The 21,660-nt window shown below is 35.5% G+C and overlaps 2 protein-coding genes across 3 annotated transcripts in view; one reads left to right on the top strand and one right to left on the bottom strand.

The window, feature by feature from the left end:
• The window catches only part of LOC149774693 (homeobox protein dve-1-like), a 149,873-nt gene extending 147,854 nt beyond the window's left edge, over positions 1 to 2,019 (bottom strand). For both annotated transcript variants that reach the window (XM_089944832.1, XM_089944831.1), the window contains exon 1: positions 1,639 to 2,019. In XM_089944832.1, coding sequence (XP_089800958.1) covers positions 1,639 to 1,722 — 84 coding nt within the window. In that variant the 5' untranslated portion in view covers positions 1,723 to 2,019. The remainder of the gene's footprint in view (positions 1 to 1,638) is intronic.
• Positions 2,020 to 2,444: 425 nt separating this feature from the next.
• Positions 2,445 to 21,660, top strand: part of LOC149774692 (transmembrane 9 superfamily member 1-like) — a 67,735-nt gene continuing 48,519 nt past the window's right edge. Inside the window, exons 1-3 of the mRNA XM_089944840.1 lie at positions 2,445 to 2,527; positions 5,151 to 5,240; positions 7,173 to 7,254. Of these exons, the coding sequence (XP_089800966.1) occupies positions 2,450 to 2,527; positions 5,151 to 5,240; positions 7,173 to 7,254 (250 nt within the window). The 5' untranslated portion in view covers positions 2,445 to 2,449. The remainder of the gene's footprint in view (positions 2,528 to 5,150; positions 5,241 to 7,172; positions 7,255 to 21,660) is intronic.

Genomic DNA, 21,660 nt, shown 5'->3' with positions numbered 1-21,660 from the left:
TGAAACTAAATGGGCTTCATCAATTTGACTCATGGATGTTATATGACTGAAGAATGTCAGAGGAGAGGGAGAACAGGCCGCATCTGGATAAGAATAACTCAACAGCACATTACAAAATTTGAAAGAAGAATTTTACATTGATGTAGTACAACATACAGAATTTGTGGATATTACAACCGTTCAGCAAATGCTATACATAGTGACTAGTTAATGTGAGTGTTGTGTATAAATAATTTATCAATTTGTTTGCCCGTATTCTCATGCTATTTACATTGATTTAGCCAATTTGTGACAAGAATTTTAACTAAATTGATCCAGGTAATTAGCAAAAAATATTGTGGACCACAGATTGCCAACTCCACATGTGGACATGGGCAGAGGAGGGGATTAAGTGTCCCCTATGAATAGGGATGTTCCCTTAACCTGATGGATTTGCCTCTAATCTAGTGGAAATATTATCATTCTATTTTGTCACAGGTTTGTATTGCAGCAAAATTTATTTTCATGGCACCCCTCACTGATTCAATTCATTGTATTTGCTCAGTGAATCAACACAATAAACAGACAGATGGGAAAAACCCTGATGCTAAACAGATTGTAAATCTGACCATGGTGGGTGTCAGTTTCAACCCTTTTGCCTGCACAAACAATACAGTGGTAACATTTCAAGTGAAATTTATCAGCAGCCCAGCTTGGGATACACAAAAGAGTATGTGTACTGAGCTAACAGGCAAGTTACATAAGTTACATGTGATGTAGTGCTTGTCCAATATTACATAATTACATTGCTGTGGGACAATAAAACTTAATCCAAACACTCTGAGCCATTACATGGAAAATCCATGAAGACCATTATATCCTGTCAGTGACAAGAAAAATTTCCATAAAATACAGCATGTGTTGTACTATCCACAATAAGCTCCATCAACTCCTTCCAAACATGTGGGGAGAAAGTGGAGGGACCATTTAAGATCCTGAAAGTTTGCATGAGATATTAATTGTAGCTGGTGTGAATAAGACCAAAGATGCCAATTCCTACCCCATTCTATTCAGTCATCATGACGTGACAGACTAGTGGTTAGCATGCTGGACTCGCACCAAAAAGAATAGGGGTTCAAATCCAAGTATGGCATAATCCTGGTTGATTATTGCAGAGTGACAGTTGGCAGGCACTTTACCCTGGTTTTATTGGTACTTAATAACCTTCAATAATTGATGTGTCATATCAAAACAATTAAGTGATGTCGCAGCTACTGGTTTCTTAATTGAACTATTGTTATTTTATTTTTTTAAAAAATAAATAACTTTTTATTAAATAGGAATTACACATTCAAGGTTAGATTCGACCTAACATTAAAAACTAAAATTATCACTCAAAATTCCGATAGAGCTCTAAATATGCTGAAAGGGTTGTATTGCTAGATTGCAACCTATACTGTACAAGCCAAGTAAACGCGACTAAAGCCTCTAGAATGCCCCCAAACATCTCTGTCTCAAGTATGATCATATCCAGGTTGGTGTGGGGAAAATATAATAATCTGGGGATACAACACTTTTTATAGTCGGGCCTGCGCGCGTAAGAGAGAGAGAGAGAGAGAGAGAGAGAGAGAGAGAGAGAGAGAGAGAGAGACGTTATACCTGGGGATCAGTGTTAACAGCTGTCTGCGTGTTAGCGGCCACCCATGCTTCAGCAAATGTTTCCATTGCAGCGTGAAAATCCATCTTGTCAAATAATGTCTACAGCAAAATATTACTGCGTCGAAAAAACATTGAAAATATGTAACCCCAAAGCCAAGGCAAAAGTTGGAGATGACTTTCGAAGTCAAGCGATGGATTATCTCACATGGTCCGCTATTCGAAGACCGTTATCAAAATTAATCTGCACATATATAAAAGTGAATGATAGCCTCATTCAGCTGATGCGTGTCGGGTGTATACCCTACGACATCAGACATTCATCTAAACAACACTTCCCAATCCATTCTTTCTTAAGCCACCATCTCATCCAAGAGGATTAAAGGACCGGAGTACAAATCAGGTGTAGTGCGCTAGTGGACTATTTTGCAAATCGCCCGTTTTAGGTCTTTCTCAAAAACAGTGTTTGCTTTGCCCATCTATATAGAAAAGCTTGTGTATTATATACTGTTGTATCGCTGCTGATTCATTTTACTGCATGTAATATAGATTTTTAAAAATCGACCAGTTTGTTTATATGGCGCATTAATTTCTAATTTAGATTCTTCGCCGGAAAACTCTTACCTATATTAGGGGAACTATAAAATCTAAAGAATTTTAAAAATTTTATTTTATGTTTCATCTATTTACACTCAGACTCAACACAAAAAAAAAATTGCCGGAACGACAAAAATTTATTACATCAAATAGGAAGTCCAATGCTTCGCAATTAAAAAAAATAGCCAAAAACATTTTCATCGAGACTTCTACAAATATGGCGACCATGTTGATAGTTGTTGCGTTGGCATTCCTGGCCACTGCTAGCTGTAGCAAATATAAAAATGACGAAAAGGTACTTGTCAAAACAATAGTAAGATGTGTTGAGAAGTGAGTTATATCAAACTATTTCAGTCTTAACCATGCATGTGTTCGTAAAATGGAACCAATACCCATTTATAATACCTCTCAATGGGTGGGACGGGGTGACTTGTTGAAATAACCATGTTTTTGTAAGTACTGAAGAAAACAAATGAAATATTTTAGGTAGAATGAATTTATTTTGGCATGTTTTCATCGATGACATTTTTCAAAACCATTGTATGAAATTTATATCGTATAGAAAGCTTGCAATGATCTTTTATCACCAATATGACTAAAATATTCACGAATTCTGACCAGTGGCACTGCTAAATTTCTCCACTAAAATGTTACATTTGGATTTCGATTTTATATCTTATTAACTTGAAAAATAACCCAAATCACAATTTTTTACAACTTAAATCCAGTCTGCTAAGCCTAATTTTACGTGTTGAGGCTCTAATAAACAGGAACAAAGAAAGAGTGAAAACAACAAGCTTTGAAAAATGTAACAAATAATTTATTTCCCTGGAAAAACAATGTAAAAATGAAAAAAATAAGAACTTATGGTGTTAAGAAATAAAATCCAGAATTAATAAGAATAAGAATAAAGCACAAATTAAATTTTAGAAGTCCTAGTAATGAAATGTTCTAATGAAATCTGAGTTTGAGTCCCGACGAAAATACCAAATTGGAAGGTGATGACATATACTGTAGCTAGTATTGTGCTGTTCTGTTTACAGTTCTTTGTTGATTCACAAACAATATTCTGGTGTTTGAATTTCCAAATAAAATTTCAAGAAATGTCTTTGTCTACACACACATACACAAACATAAAAGCAGAAGAAAAAATTAATTTTTTTAATTGAGTTTGAAAATAAAGAAATGTTGAGAGATACTAAAATCAAATAATGAATTTGTGAAATGTGCAAAAGCTTACAAACAACTTGTATTGTTATTGTTTGTTTTATTTTGGGGGAGAGTGCATTGTTAGATTAGTGCTTGAACCTTAATCTATACTGACCTAATTAAATGAATATTATTAACCTTATGATTCAGTTTTCACTTTTAATGAAACAGGTTTTCTATAAGTGAATAAACCTTCCTGATTACTTTGTCCACTTTGGTAAAAGTTATCATAATATATATGTCAGCCAATTAAAGTATCAAAATGAAATTATAGGCAAAGTAATGAGATAACTAAATCCTGAAAGAAGAGAACTGAGAGGAACACAGGATGCATGGTTTACACGGGTACAGTCATATTGAAAAAGTTATGTTGCTGCTTCACCTGCTTGCAAAATTCTACTATTTACTGTTTATTTCCTAAAATCAATTCAATTTTCAAATCGTCTTACTGTATATACTTCATTCATTATACTATTTTGATGTATCATTATACTCGGCATATAACTTATTTTGCAGTTTTACAGAATGTTTCGCTCAGCATTAAGAATGGATCAAGAATATTTAGGGTCATGTCTCTAGTATTGCTCGACATTGGTAGTTACTTTTTCTGTCCAGACACAAAAGAAGGTTGAAAAGGAGAGGTGTTAACACATAAATTATCCCTATAAAAATGGCACCTAGAAATATTTTCTACTAAGAGTAGTCTCCCCCTATTAGTTATTGCTTTGACTTTGAATGTTTGCATGTCATTGAAATTTCTTGCTTGACATTGCACTAGGAAATACTTCTTACCACTTAAAATTGAAACAAAATTATGTCAATCTGAATACTATCGTTGTATTGAAGGGCTCTGTCTTCATACTTAGTTGTACAAGGTTTCTTATAATGATTAAATGAAGGACACTTCTTCCATTTCTTCTGAGACCTATTCAAAACTTGACACTGATGTCTCCAACTACACTTTGCATGGTATAATAACTTGAGCCCCAGTGTTTAGCTGAGATGTTGATGGTCTAGATCATATTTTACTCTATCCCACCTTTAAGGAATGCCAGCCAATTTGCCATGTTACCAATGGACATGATCATGATCCCTTAATATGCAAGTAGAGATCATTGAATGGAATGGTTACTGATAACTTTGTATGTGTTCAGCCAATGCTAGGGGAGTATTGCATTCAGCATCAATGTGACTATATTTCAGTAGGCTATTGCGATCTCAATGATCAGCATTAGACTCTAATATTTTGTGTGACTGGTTGTGATGTGCAACCCAAGTCGAGTGTAGAGCTGAAGGTTCAAGTATGGATCACATAGTGTTCTTATGATGTCTACATGGAAGGCGATGGTTGACTTCAAGATCAAAGGTCAAGTCATTGTGGCTGAAAAAAAACCCTAGGTTTCACAGAATAACATGGTTTAGAGTAAATTCCTTGATCAGACTTAGTGGATGGTTTGTGCTTAATGTAATAAAGACACCTTTAGACTGGGGTCAGAGGTCATGAATATTGCAAGTCTTATAAGAAAATAATGGTTTTGTGTTTAGTTAAGACTACATATGTTGATCAGATGTGGAGGTCATATAGACGTGTTAGTCGGTAACCTTGAGAGCCAAGCATATACAGAGGACTGTTCAATATGGGGTAAGCATATAATGTATTGATCACTGTATTCTTGTTCTCTCTGATGTATTGTCTATCTGATTTTCAGGTTATTTTGTTTGTAAACAAGGTTGGACCCTACTTCAATCCTCATGAAACCTACCATTACTATCAGCTGCCAGTATGCAGGCCAAGTAAGGTGAGATATTCTGAGTTTTAAGCTATTACATGGATGTTTTTGCTATTACATGGATGATTTTGCTATTACATGGATGTTTTTTATTAGTTTTTTTGTTGTTGTTGCTATTACATGGATGTTTTTGAGTTGGTTTTTCAAAGTAGCTATCCCCTAAACGTTTTTAAATGGTGCGTTGTCTTTGTCCTCTGTGTTCGGAATACCTCCAACACACTTTGAAGATAAAGTTCTTTGCGATTATGCCATTTGTTATTGTCATCCACCTTTATTTATGTATACTAGGCACATCAGTACAATCCTGATATTGTAGAGATGAGCAAAAGCTAAGTAGTAGGAAGATAAAAGTAAAACTGAGGCTGAAATTTCTGGAAAAATAAATTAAAAACCATTCTGAAATCTCCGGGATGTAAAGTTAAAAACCATACTAAAGTCTCTGGGAAAGTTAAGACATGCTGAAATCTCTCAGGTGGTAAAGTAATAAACCATGCTGAAATCAATAGAAAATAAAGACTAGATTGAAATCTCCAGGAAGATAAAGTTAAAGCTATACTAAAATCCACAGGAAGATAAAGCCCTCTAACCAAAAGTAAATATGCACCATGCTACAAAAGATGCCAAAATAAATATGATGCAAAAGCTATGCTAAAGATATTGCAACAATTTCCTTAAATTGCAGAGTGAAAATATTTTTGGTCAAAACAACAGTCTTTTAAAGATGTCTAAAACCCTTCTCAGTTGGAACATCTTGGATCATATCCAACAAAAAACAGTTGGAACATCATTGTGGGGCGTGTGACAAAGAAAACAGCTGGAACATCATCATCACAGAAAACAGGTTGCCACGATTAGCCATCTCTTAAGGCATGCAGGAGGGCACACCAGGCTTATTCAGCATTCTCCTGCCAACTGGGGTAATTAAATGCAGTGCTTTAGCAAGGCAATTTACATGAGGGATTTGTGAATGATGCTGTTGTGCACTGCTTTGGTGGCCTAAGTGGTGAGAGCATCTTCCTGGTGTCAGGATAATGGTACTGGGTGGGACATGATGCTACATATTTGTGGCATGATGCCCCAGTGCTAGACATCACAATAAACTGCCACACTGTAGACATCGTAGTGATGTGACTAAACCATTGTTAAAGCTACATTAAAATTCTAAATCACACACACACAAACACTAAACAAGGTTTGATTTGGTAATTTCCATTTTTGTCTGGTTCTCATTCTCTTCATAATGCAATGAAAACTTCATACCAGTTTAAGCAGTATTCATGGGTCCAGTCTAAAAAAATTGATACAGTTGGCAGTGAATTAGTATAACTTAATTTAGAAATTAAATGTTTTTCTTCGCAAATTGAAAATGTTAACCAGTTTGATTGATTTATCCCAAGTTTAGAACTTGATCATTTCCAAATGAACTAAATTGTTGCAAAAGACTATAATTATAAGCATTGCATATTTAGATTTTGCTAGAACAATCTTACTTGAATTTTTTTAATGGTCACAGTTGACAAACTTAAACTAAGGGGATGAGGGTCAGATTAGTACCTCATTTGACAAACTTAGGCTATGGTCTAATTAGTACATCATTTGACAAAACTGAACAATGCTCAAATTAGTACCTCATTTCACAAACTTGGATTATAATATAATTAGTATGTCATTTGACAAAACTGGACGATGCTCAAATTAGTACCTCATTTGACAAACTTGGATAATGGTCTAATTAGTACCTCATTTGACAAAACTGGACAGTGATTAAATCAGTACCTCATTTGACAATCCTGGATAACGGTCTGCTTAGTACCTCATTTGTAAAACTGTACTGGTCTAATTAGTGCGTCATTTGTAAGAAATTATAAATATTAATCACTTTTGGTTTTGATTGAAACAAATGTAGATTTAATTCATTTTCTTCTTTGTTTCTGTTTGCAGATAGAACATAAGAGTTTGACATTGGGTGAAGTACTCGATGGGGACCGTATGGCAATGTCCACATACGAAATTAACTTTAAAAGTAAGTAATATATGTTTCTCTTTCATTCCAAGTTTAACAACTTTAGAGCTATACATGAAGATGGCTATTTCGAGTTTTATTGATCTGATGGCAGGATTTGAAACTACACCCTTTCAGTCAGGGGACATCACACTTGAACTGAGCCACTACAGCTTTTTTATGAACCTAAGCTCATAAATACTGCAAAGAGGGTTTATGTGGTGGGAGTTAAAATTGTATGCCTGAGTGAGTAGTCTGTTGTTTTTTTTTTTTTAAATAATGGAACCACGATCATTCCCAACCAATTTAGTTTTCTTTTGTGCCCTGCCACTAAGGTATGGGGACATGAATTGATAGGCAGCCAGTCCATCCATTCGTCTTTGCACAGTAGCATTGATATTTCTTTTATTTCAATCAAATTTATTGTGAAACTTCATCTCATCAAGCTCAGTGATTGATACATTTGATTGTTATCAGAGTTATTGCCCCTGATCAACATAGAATATTTATTACAGTAGAATGTGAACCCTGTGGCGTTCAGACTTATTTTTTTTCCAGTCAAAATTGGCGCTAAGCCATATCTTAACAAAGAAAAAGTTTGATGATAATGTCGTGGGTGAAAGTTCTCCTACATTTGAAGAAAATTCCTTCTTTAAATTGTCCCCTCAGTTTGATCTTCCAAATTGTGTAAATCCATTGAGTTTTTTTGGATGGGGGGGTAGGGAGTTTAAGTCACTGGAAAGGGTTTATTAGGTAAAAAAATCAATGCTTAGGGATACCAAATTTTAAAATTATGATTTACTGTTGAGCAAATGGAGGAAGTTTTATGCGGTATTCAATTCACTCAAGGCTTTCACAGGTGTGTTCTGCTGAAACATGAAGTAAATATTTCATCCATAGTTCAGTGCCCTCTCTATTCCACCCCCACCCTTTGCTTCATGGAAAGATTTTTTAACAAAAAATAGTTTCTTGCATTATCTTGGCTTGGCAGTTGTTGATCAGAATGATTGGAAATAGTGTGTTGGCATCTTGAGAGTATATATTTTTTTAAATTGACATCCAAAATTTTATATTGCAACATACACAATTTACACCATGTAAATGCAGATTTGCTGTAAGAAACAATTAGTGGAGAACCTGCACAGCATGAAAAAGTTAATGAGAAACTGTCAAGAATTATTGTCCATATGACATCCTTTGTAGAATTGTGAAAGTAGTCAAGGTCATTTATTTTCATGTTTATTATTTTGTCATTGATTTTATTTTAAAGATAATAAAATCAACCAAAACTTACTTATCATAATCAAATTAAAAAATCGTAACTGTTCTTTACTAAATTGTGATTTCAGATCAGCATATATGTACATGAATGCTGTATTGAATATGTACTATTAGTTTTAAGAGTAAGATAAGATTTCAACTTGTGTGTGACTCGTCATTATGGTGTTTCATGCAAAAATGTTGGAGGTGCAGTGGGCTGGCATATTACTGTTTACTAATATCTTTGGTTATCTAAATTGTCATATTCATGTGACACGACCATGTCACTGAGTTACCCTATATTAAATGTGCATGATCATACTGGATGTGGCTGTGGGATAGTTTTGGCCAGCTAAAAATAGTATCAGAAAATCATCTATGAAGTGTTTATATGCTGATCAACTTTCATTGTGAAAACACTCCGGATGCAGACAATTAGAAAAGAAAAAAGGAAATAACCAGTTTGATCCCACCAGATTTGTACTGAATAAAAAATAAAACACCAACCACCATAATTTTATCAGTATTTAGTTTACTTGACAATACTTCAGAATGTCTTACCCAATTTTTTTGAGCTATCAATTGCAGGTACTTGTTTCCTTGTTGATGTTTATCGTTAGTGTTAGAGCATTTCTGAAATGCATGTAGATGTATCAGCATTTCAATTCTATATATGTACCTGTGTGTGTGTGTGTGTCTGTGTGAGTGTGTGTGTCTGTGTGTGTGTGTGTGTGTGTGTTATTGAAGTCAATCTGATATTCTGAATTGTAATATATTATGTTCAGCTCCTGCATTTTCACATTGACAGAATAGTGGTATTGAAACAAAGGAAGTTCATTTTTTTCCTTCAAAATTGACGAGACATTTAGGTATTAAAATGATTCAGTGAATGTGTGTATAAATGATTCCGAAACTGAACTTAAAAGAGGAATGAAATAATTTAACTCAACCTTATAAATAAAAAAAACAAGACACAATAAAATGACCAGGTTGTGGCTCAAGAACATTGCAAGTTTGTAAACAAGGCTAGATGTTGAACTCAAATGATTTTAGTCAGTTAAGTCATAACTACTCTATCCTTAGCATGGATTTGATTAAAATAAATTCAGCTGTGTGCAATTTCAGTGAGTCCTAGGGTTCCATAAGATGCTTTTATTGGAACCCAGTGTTATAATCTTGTATAACTTAAGTAAGTATCCCTCTCAGTTTGTACCTCTCCATTGGCCTGGTGGTTAGAATGTCCACCTTGGATGCAGGAGGTCGCAAGTTTGAACCTCGGCTGATTCATACCAAAGACTTAAAAATGGTGCTTGCAGCTGACTCAATAGGTGCTCAGCATTAAGAGGTCCATGCTTGGACTGGTCTGCCTGGTGTCAGGATAATGTGACTGGGTGGTACGTGATGCTACATGTCTGCAGCATGATGCCTCAGTGCTAGACATCACAATAAACTGTCACTCTGCAGACATTGTAGCGATATTGCTCAAGTTTTTTACAGCTACGTTAAAAATCCAAATCACACACACACCCTCTCAGTTTGTAGAAACCGAATGTAGCTTTAGTTCTCGCCATGCATGATGCTCTTAAGAAAAAGCTCTTTGACAAAAAGGAAACAGAAACTGAAAAATATCATTTGAATATTCAAAAGTATGTGCATGGTGGGGCACTGAAAGTAAATGACGACAAAATGAATGTGATCGTAAATATGATCTGGAGAACAGAGTCAGAAAGCACTAAAAGTCAGGGAAAATTAATATGAACGCAAGGAATATGACACAGAAAAGAATGTGTTGGTAGGATTAAATAATTTAAAAAATGCAACTTCAGGCCCTAATTGCTTGCAATTAAAGTAATTGTGAGACGTCATTGTGGCCAGATTTAATCTTACTAAGAATGATGCTATATAAAACTTTTTGAATGTAATCTATATTGACATGTTTACTTGTAAATATGCATACCTTCATGTAAATATGCATACCTCCATCAGGGATGGTCCTGGCTTTTAAAAAGCTGTCGCCAAAAAAATCGCCAACCTCAATATTTTGTCGCCAATTTTCAAAAAGTGTCGCCAGAACAAGTAGTGTACATTTTTCCAAGTGTTAATTTAGTCTATTAATGTAACAGGCAATGAAAATTACAAAAGATGGGTTACTTAATTCTTTAATTACAACAAGCATTAACAAAATGTTACAAAGTGTTACATGAAGATCCGTCGCAATTTTAGGGCTGCCCACTTGTTGAATGCAGTTTCAAAGTCTAATTTTTCACATCTGTACATGCTGATTCTCATGAAATTCTCGAGAGATGAGATGCAGAGTTTATTTCTGATGTCAGTTTTTATGAGGTTCATCTTACTGAATCCACGTTCACAGTCCACAGCACTGACAGGTGACACCAGTAGTCTATCAGCAGCCCCCCCCCTCCCCCTTATGGCTAGCTTAACAAAGCTTGTAGTGAATTGCTTCCTAAATCCCAAGAATGATCACTGAATGCTGTATAAATTTTCTCGACAAACAAAATAGGATCTACATTCCCACGAATGAAACTTACACGAATCAACACCTGGCAATATTGGACCGTATATATAAGCATAAATTCACACCCAATTTAGAGATTCTTTCACTCTTGTATTTTGAGAAATAAATAATTATTATTAATTATGCAAAACTGGTTGTTGTTTTTGTTTTGTGCTATTTCTTGTTTCGGAGTTTAAGTCTCTGCAGCCGTAACACGGATTGATGGCAAAAGGAAAAGATCAATGAGTAAAATGCTGCACTGGCGACAGACATAATTGTGATTGAGATTTTTCCATTTGCTTTGTATTTATACACAGTAGTCGGTACTTCAAAGGTTATCAGTTTTCTATGAAGGTTCAGCAAAACTATTGTACTGGTATATGTAAAAAAAAAAAAAAAAAACACAAACCAACAGAAGATTTAGCCATTCAATTAATTGTATCTGTTCTATTCGCATCTTCAGAAGTCGGTCAGTTGTAGGTATAGTTCGGTAGCATGATTGACTGTATCACAGCATACTCAGCCCAGATGTCAGCATAAGCAGATTATGATGTAACAATGCACTGTAAAGATGGGGTTGTCAGTCCCATATAACTAGCAGTGTTCACAAAATGTAAGATTAGTCCCTTATCGCTAGCAGTGTTCACAAATTGTAAGAAGATTAGTCCCATATCACTAGCAGTGTTCACAAAGTGTATGATGAGTAGTCCCATAACACTAGCAGTGTTCACAAAATGTAAGATGATTAGTCCCATATCACTAGCAGTATTCACAAAATGTAAGATGATTAGTCCCATATCGCTAGCAGTATTCACAAAATGTAAGATGATTAGTCCCATATCACTAGCAGTATTCACAAAATGTAAGATGATTAGTCCCATATAACTAGCAGTGTTCACAAAATGTAAGATTAGTCCCATATCACTAACAGTGTTCACAAAGTGTAAGATGAGTAGTCCCATATCGCTAGCAGTATTCACAAAATGTAAGATGATTAGTCCCATATCACTAGCAGTATTCACAAAATGTAAGATGATTAGTCCCATATAACTAGCAGTGTTCACAAAATGTAAGATTAGTCCCATATCGCTAGCAGTGTTCACAAATTGTAAGAAGATTAGTCCCATATCACTAGCAGTGTTCACAAAGTGTAAGATGATTAGTCCCATATCACTAGCAGTGTTCACAAAGTGTAAGATGAGTAGTCTCATATCACTGGCAGTGTTCACAAAGTGTAAGATGAGTAGTCCCATATCACTGGCAGTGTTCACAAAATGTAAGATGATTAGTCCCATATCACTAGCAGTGTTCACAAATTATAAGAAGATTAGTCCCATATCACTAACAGTGTTCACGAGTGTAAGATGAGTAGTCCCATATCACTAGCAGTGTTCACAAAGTGTAAGATGAGTAGTCCCATATTGCTAGCAGTATTCACAAAATGTAAGATGAGTAGTCCCATATCACTAGCAGTATTCACAAAATGTAAGATGATTAGTCCCATATCACTAGCAGTATTCACAAAATGTAAGATGAGTAGTCCCATATCACTAGCAGTATTCAGAAAATGTAAGATGATTAGTCCCATATCACTAGCAGTATTCACAAAGTGTAAGAAGATTAGTCCCATATTGCTAGCAGTGTTCACAAAATGTAAGATGATTAGTCCCATATCGCTAGCAGTGTTCACAAATTGTAAGAAGATTAGTCCCATATCGCTAGCAGTATTCACAAAATGTAAGAAGATTAGTCCCATATCACTAGCAGTATTCACAAAATGTAAGATGATTAGTCCCATATCACTAGCAGTGTTCACAAAGTGTAGGAAGATTAGTCCAATATCACTAGCAGTATTCACAAAATGTAAGATGATTAGTCCCATATAACTAGCAGTGTTCACAAAATGTAAGATTAGTCCCATATCGCTAGCAGTGTTCACAAATTGTAAGAAGATTAGTCCCATATCACTAGCAGTGTTCACAAAGTGTATGATGAGTAGTCCCATATCACTAACAGTGTTCACAAAGTGTAAGATGAATAGTCCCATATCACTAGCAGTGTTCACAAAGTGTAAGATGAGTAGTCCCATATCGCTAGCAGTATTCACAAAATGTAAGATGATTAGTCCCATATAACTAGCAGTGTTCACAAAGTCTAAGAAGATTAGTCCAATATCACTAGCGGTATTCACAAAATATAAGATGATTAGTCCCATATAACTAGCAGTGTTCACAAAATGTAAGATTAGTCCCATATCGCTAGCAGTGTTCACAAATTGTAAGAAGATTAGTCCCATATCACTAGCAGTGTTCACAAAGTGTAAGATGAGTAGTCCTATATCACTAGCAGTGTTCACAAAATGTAAGAGGAGTAGTCCCATATCACTAGCAGTGTTCACAAAATGTAAGATGATTAGTCCCATATCACTAGCAGTGTTCACAAATTATAAGAAGATTAGTCCCATATCACTAACAGTGTTCACAAAGTGTAAGATGAGGAGTCCCATATCACTAGCAGTGTTCACAAAGTGTAAGATGAGTAGTCCCATATCACTAGCAGTGTTCACAAAGTGTAAGATGAGTAGTCCCATATCGCTAGCAGTATTCACAAAATGTAAGATGATTAGTCCCATATCACTAGCAGTATTCACAAAATGTAAGATGATTAGTCCCATATCACTAGCAGTGTTCACAAATTATAAGAAGATTAGTCCCATATCACTAACAGTGTTCACAAAGTGTAAGATGAGGAGTCCCATATCACTAGCAGTGTTCACAAAGTGTAAGATGGGTAGTCCCATATCACTAGCAGTGTTCACAAAGTGTAAGATGAGTAGTCCCATATCGCTAGCAGTATTCACAAAATGTAAGATGATTAGTCCCATATCACTAGCAGTGTTCACAAAGTGTAAGAAGATTAGTCCCATATCACTAGCAGTGTTCACAAAATGTAAGATGATTAGTCCCATATCACTAGCAGTATTCACAAAATGTAAGATGATTAGTCCCATATAACTAGCAGTGTTCACAAAGTGTAAGAAGATTAGTCCCATATTGCTAGCAGTGTTCACAAAATGTAAGATGATTAGTCCCATATCGCTAGCAGTATTCACAAATTGTTAGAAGATTAGTCCCATATCACTAGCAGTGTTCACAAAATGTAAGATGATTAGTCCCATATCGCTAACAGTGTTCACAAAGTGAAAGAAGATTAGTCCCATATCGCTAGCAGTATTCACAAAGTGTAAGATGATTAGTCCCATATCACTAGCAGTGTTTACAAAGTGTAAGATGATTAGTCCCATATCACTATAGAAAAGCAATCATGATTATAAAATGAGTATTAACTCTAAATGACACGCACTTCTTCTCATTTTCTGTGTCCAGCAGGGATTATATCCCCTTCATGTTCCGCAGGCCTGCATTAACTTGTGGCTTTCCCTATGCTGTGGTCTGTGTTTTTGGCTCCTGTAATAATAATAATAATACAGTAGAACCTTCTTTGAAAGACCACCCCTTCTGCCAAAAAATAATGGTCTCTCAAGACCGGTGGTCTGTGACAACAGGTCAAACACTATATAATCAATAAATTTGTGCATTTAGATTATGATCTCGAAACAGGTGGTCTCTCATTGCAGTGGTTTCTCAAGACAGGTTTTACTGTAATGACTTCATTTAAAGAGGGTAACACAATTAGCTGAAGAATTCATCCACCTTGAGGCCCTCATGCAAAGGAAGTTGTTGTTGTTGTTGTGGGGTTTAACGCCATTTTTCAGCACACGATAAGCTATACATGGCAGCCAGTATTAATGGTGGAGGAAGAACCAGGGGGAACCCTCAGAAAGAACCACTGACCCAAGAGAAGCTACTGGCAAGCTTTCTCACATACCCATTGGCTGAATCTGAGACTCGAACCGGCACAGACAGAGGTGAGATGGCAGTGATCCATAACAGAGAGCACTTTAGACCACTCGGCCACTTGGGGCCCCGCAAAGGAAGTTATTTAGATACAAATGCACATGTATAGACACATTATATTTACTTTTTTTTTCTTCTTTTTTTTCACCAGATGGATACTCACCCATACATATTGAAGCCACAGTCAATATATATGCAATATGTAATTAGTGACAAACAGATGAGTAGTATATTTAATGATGCCAAGAGGCATTCATGCATGAAAAGACAGTTGTTTTCATTCTCATTTTAATTACCTCTCTAAAGCCACTGGATATATTGGGTTTGGAAGAGGGAAATGAGTGAGCATTTCTAATCTCAACTAAATACTATTCCAGAGCAGAGTTCCAGAGTATTGTACACTTTCTTTGAATAATTCTTTATTTGGATTGGGAATTTTATACTGTTTGGTAGACATGGGTCACAGATGGGGAGTATTACCAGGTAGCCTATGCTGGAACCATGATTGTAAATATTCAGGAGTACTGTTACTGGTTATCCTGAACATTAATTTGGCTTTTCTCAGCCGGATTTATGTGTCATTTACTGAGGAAGGGGTGTAACTTAGGAATCATAATGGAGGAATTTAAAATATATTTTGTTAGCACAAGTTTGTTATCGCTACACCTCCTAAACTGTTTGGAGGTTCATCATGAAAGAGGTGAAGTGTTCATGATCTGTGAAAGAGAGCGTGTGAGGCTGTTTGGCCACCCTATACCACAGTTAAAAAGAAGAAATCCTGAATTCCAGGAAAAATATTTTGTGGCATCAGCCCCTAAGAGGATTGCATGTTCCTTGAGATAGACAAAGAGCATCTCAATTTTGCTAAAGAATTTTAGTGAGAAAAAGCTATAGAGAACTTATTTAATGAAGCAAATTGCTTTCTTTTTCTTAGGATCATCAGTGTAGCCCAATGTCCCTCTTCCTTACCATCACCATAATCATTAACATCATCATCATGCAGAGAGTTGGCAATGGGCCTGAGCCTGTGGGGTGGGTTTGGGGGGGGTCAATTGGAATCAAATTTTCAGGATCAGTTATAATAGATTCTCCTCCTCCACTTCATGATCATATCACTATCCTGGTCTAGTTAGTGTTTTCTTAACAGGTTGAGAATGATTCCTTCCACTCTCTGATGTGGCTGATTATTAGCGAAGCTGACTAAGAACTCTGCAGAGCCCAGCTACTATGCAAGATAGATCTATTATTAACGGCTGAGTTTGTCAGGCTCACTGATTAGAACCCAGAAGATAAGTCCTATCAATGTCGATCTTATTTTTAAAGAGAAAATCTGCATTTGTTTCATTGTCATGTGATTAGTCTCAATCCCTGACAAGGATAGACTGATGATGTATGTAACCATGCATGGGTTTACCAAAGACTTTACATAGTGTATTAGTGTATTCAAAGCAGATTCCAGCATCCAGTTTTTATTTTTTTTCTCCCATTCTCCTCTCTTTGTAGCCCATTTTTTTCTCATTTCTTTGCATGTGACATATTTTTCTTCTCATTCTTATCTGTCTCTTCCTCCCTGTCTGTATCTTTCAATATATATATATATATATATATATATATATATATATATATATATATATATATATATATATATATATATATATAATTTCTTATTCCTTTGCATCTACCTGTGTGACCCAGTCTTCTCACATTGGGATACAATAAGATGTACATAGTATTGCTTCCACCCCAGAAGAATGAATCCCCAGTGTTTCCCTACCCTTACCTGATCATAACAAGTGTTTAATGCTCTTTTTCCAAATAAGATTGAATATGCATATCTTACCAGAGCCTTCAATGACACTTTATAATGTTAGACACAATGCTTCAGTACAAAATCAACTAAAAGATGTTTTTGACACACAGAAAACATCTGTTGAAATTCAGATGTTTGAGTATGGCTGTCATCACATTAAGGCATGTATCACTCTTGTCTGGAACCATCTCAAACAACCCAGTCATGTAAAGAGTTTCACACATCTTTTATGAGTAGGTTCCTTTGTATGGAGGTTTTCACCAAAACAGGGTTCAGTATATATCCTTACATGCCCAGACTTTCTGGGAATGTTGATGTGGAGTCTTACGGTAGACTGCTGAAGAGAGATGGACATAAAATAGAACACCCAAATAGGATTACAGTTAATCAGTGTAAGCTGATTAGGAAAGACGTAAGCTGTACGATCATCACCTGTGCTTATATTTTGATTGGGTACTTTTCCATGTGATATTTTCTACATCTCTGAAAATCAGTTAATGAGGATTTTATGATCAAGGTCTTTGTAGATTAATCCCATTTTGTTACAAAGCTCTTGATTTTTACCAGTGATCAGCTTGTGATTTTTTTGTATTTGGAGTTCTTTGGGGAAAATAAAATATATGTCATTTTAGCATGATATTTGAAAATTTTGATACATCTCTTTGATAACATTGAAGTAATATATTAGATTCAGTTTTCATACCCTGTAATATTTTTTACAACAACAATCCGTGAAAATTACTGAAATGTTTCCCACAAAAGAAATCCCAGATAATTTGCTATATTGTTTTGTACAAAAGTAGTACCTGGAAATTATTATAATAAATTGTACATTAGAAATCATTGAAGATTAATGTCTTGTACAACTGCAGTCCTTAACAATTACTGTACTGTGATGTGCAACAACAGTCCTTAACAGTTATTGTAATGTAATGTGCAACAGCAGTCCCTAACAATTACTGTTCTGTAATGTGCAACAGCAGTCCCTAATAATTACTGTACTGTAATGTGCAACAACAGTCCTTAATAATTACTGTACTGTAATGTGCAACAACAGTCTCTAATGATTACTGTACTGTAATGTGCAACAACAGTCCCTAATAATTACTGTACTGTAATGTGCAACAACAGTCCCTAATAATTACTGTACTGTAATGTGCAACAACAGTCCATTACTGTACTGTAATGTGCAACAACAGTCCTTAATAATTACTGTACTGTAATGTGCAACAACGGTCCTTAATAATTACTGTACTGTAATGTGCAACAACAGTCCCTAATAATTACTGTAATGTTTTGTACAACAGCTGAGTCACAAAAAATTATTTGCTTCAGTAGTGGGAGGGGGATATAGCCTTAACCATGTCCGTCCAACTGTCTTACTTTGTTCACGTTTTCCATTTAGGTTAGTTCAGGCACTGTAGTTGGGCATCCATTTGCCATCAACATATTTTTGGTTTTATTTTTAAAAAATTGCTAATTTGTTGGTGAGTAGTCTGCAAAAGGTTGTAATTGATAGTCGTTTGTACACATACATAAAAAAATGTTTGGAAAGTTTCAAATAATATAGTACAATATTGTCACAATGAAATTCTTGATGGTAAGGAAGTTTAATCTTCAAAAAATTAATCCTTCTGTTAAATTCAGGTACAGACAGAGAAACCATTATCATGTATGTTATGTTGCCACTAATGTACATTTACTTGACTACATTTACAGAATATCTAGATATTCATAGAGTCACTAAAACATTTGAGTCATATGGATGACTGGGTGGAGTGTTTTTGGGTTGGTTGTGTTTTAACAGTACTTTTAACATTATTGACTATATCGAGAACATAGGAGCAGACTGTCTTACTAAGGTAGCCAACCTAAGCTGGTCTGGGCAGGTGCTGAACCCAGTACCCTTGATGCTTGACCTAAGGTAGCCAACCTAAGCTGGTCTGGGCAGGTGCTGAACCCAGTATCCTTGATGCTTGACCTAAGGTAGCCAACCTATGCTGGTCTGGGCAGGTGCTGAACCCAGTACACTTGATGCTTAACCAGCTGAGCTACCACACTTTCCCTCATGTATTGGAGTATTGTACTATATTTTGAGATAACATGTAGGGCATAACCAACTTTTGATCCGGAAATCGGATTCCACCGGATAGTATGAACTTCCGATTAATCGGAGTCGGACAAGGCAGGAACGACCGATTCGGATAATAAAAATAATAAAGTTGAATTTCTATAGCACCGTGTCTAACACTGCGTGTCATTCGATAGTGCGTTAATAAAGTTAAATAAGAAGTCAGAAAAGTCCAATATGGTCAACACAACGGGGTGAAACGATAATACTTGAGTTAGACCGAAAGATTTAAATTTATTAAAATATATAATACAGTCCTACCCGTTTATGTCAACATCCTCAATAATGAAGGCATAATATTGAATACATTGACACATGCTAATGAGGTATTAAAAGAAAATGATTCCGCAAGAGGCCAACTTTATAGGACCAAACAAAAGCCTGTTTTATTTTTATTTGACCACGACATTAAAGCATGGCGGCAAGATCAACTAATTGTTGAATAAAGTACAGGATGGAACTGGCCGCTTGCCGACATAAAGGATTAAGGCGGGAAAATAAAAGCCTGGCAGCAAGATCAACTAATTGTTGAACAAAGAATGGGTCGGAACTGGCAAAAAAATAAAAAATTTCATGGATTCTTTGTGGCTTTGAACTTCGTTGCATTTTGCTATAGTCCTGCCATATCCTTCCCCTTGTGACATCGATGTGATATGCAAAACGTGTGTAACACGGTTTAAAAAGTTAATTTGAAAAACCTTTTAATTTAGCATTTCCGATTAATTGAATCTTATCCGGAATCGGAAAAATTTCATGCCCAAAATCCGGAATCGGAAATCAGTAGAAAAATGCTAATCGGTTATGCCCTAATAACATGTATAGACACCACAAAATAGAAATTGTTCAGAGACAAATATTTACAAGTATAATATATCATAACTGGTCCAACGCGTGATTTTGAGTGTAGTATGCCGCTGGATGTTCTGACCATATGAGTGTACTGAAAATTACACCAGCTGGCTGTTCTGACCATGTGAGTGTACTGAATATTACACCAGCTTATATCTCTTGGATACACTCATCCACATCCAACCTGTATATCAATTGCATGATTTATACACTGTGCAAGTGTAAACAAATCAAGATTCAAAATGGGTGCTGCCACTTAATGCTTCTTTATGTATCATAGTGATAATTAATCAAAATTATCCCAGTATATATCACTTGGTTATGCTCATCAAAATCCTACCTCGGTATGGATTTCATGGTTTATCCAAATGCGTGCAAGTATTGTACATTTTTATACAAACCCAGGCTGTTATGTTTCATTCCATATCATAGTGATAAATAAGGAAAATAATATTAGGTCAATGTTTATACTTTTGGTAAAACTTTTTTACCAATTTTTATTTTTTCTACATATGGAGTATAATACCAGCTCTTGAAGGGTCATCTTTATTGAGCAATAGGTTGCCTTAAACAGCTGTCTTTCATATGTTCCGTGTACCAGATTATTGTTGAAAATAACTTATACTAAACAATCACCCTTGACTTTAATTAAATTCAGTTGTATATGATTCTGGACACCAGAGATGGCTTCCTTAGTTTTGAATCAACATTTTCAATTTTATATGAACTTCATTGGCATCCAGTCTGAATGTTGGTACTTAATCTATGCAGTTTTACAGGCTTCAACCTTTGAAATTTTACAGACTTGATAAAATATTAGTCCATTCAGATTTCCCCCATTTAGAAAGATTATGAACTGATTATTGTTCACTTCACCTAAATCAATACTTAATTTTAGCAGATTGCCTGATTAATTTGGATCATAAGCCTGGCTGTATTATTTTCAGGTGGTAATTCTAGAACAGAGAGAAATAATAGGTGAGAAGTGCCGTTAATTCTCTTTTATTTGCAGCTTAAAGGGCACATAAGCATCTTACTTTTTAAGGATGATTGATAGAAAGCAAAAATCCTCCAGAATACACAAACATACCTCCACCAACTTCTGACAGCCTATTTGTCTAATCAAGATTTGCTTTCTATTCTCTGTAAGGCAAAGATGACTGAAAATCTATCAGGTGAAATCCAAATGCCGAAAAAAAAAGATTATTAAAGCACAAGATGCCATATTGGTGCAGACTATATTTGTATCAACTTGATTGTCTGTCATGCTTTTGTCTTCATCCTCACATCATCCCAGCTTCAGAGATTAATTGTTTGCTTTATTATTGAGCTCACGCTACCGGAATCAAGACATAGCGGTTACTTATCCGTGTATGGCAGCAGCAGCAGTAGTTTAATAGGGTTTTGGTTTGTTTTTTATTTGCATCTTTTTTTAATCCCGTTGATAGATTCTCATCACGTTTGGCATGAATCATTCTTAAACTAAGACAATTCATTGCATAACAGGTTTGCCGGACATTTTTGACTGAGGGTCATGGTCACTGACTTTACAATATTATCTTGCATTTGAGCTGTGCATAAAGGCATTGTAGTGCAGGTGTAAACTGTATGCTGAAATCAGTGTCAGGGGACATATCCATGAAAAAGACAATACAAACAGGAAAATGTTCTTAATAAAATTAGAATAAAATGAAAATACTAATGTTCTACATGCCTCATCACAAATGTCATAAAGACAAAGTGCTATTTGTTATCTGTTTATATTGATAGGTCTGGTTATGCCCATTTTTTAAGGGGATGGGGTGGACATTGTATGACCATGTGTCTCATTGTCTCCACTTTATAAGAAAAAGGCATTGTATGAATGTGTGTGGTTATCACTACTTTTTAATGGGGGTGGGGGGGTAGGCATTGTATGGCCATGTATTAGGTTATCCCTAATTTA

Source organism: Sinohyriopsis cumingii, unplaced genomic scaffold (genome assembly GCF_028554795.1).
Source record: "Sinohyriopsis cumingii isolate HCF-2022 unplaced genomic scaffold, ASM2855479v2 utg000160l, whole genome shotgun sequence".
In the NCBI taxonomy this organism is placed as follows: domain Eukaryota; kingdom Metazoa; phylum Mollusca; class Bivalvia; order Unionida; family Unionidae; genus Sinohyriopsis; species Sinohyriopsis cumingii.
The sequence above is the reverse complement of the archived record's forward strand: the minus strand, read 5'-3'. Positions and strand labels throughout refer to the sequence as shown.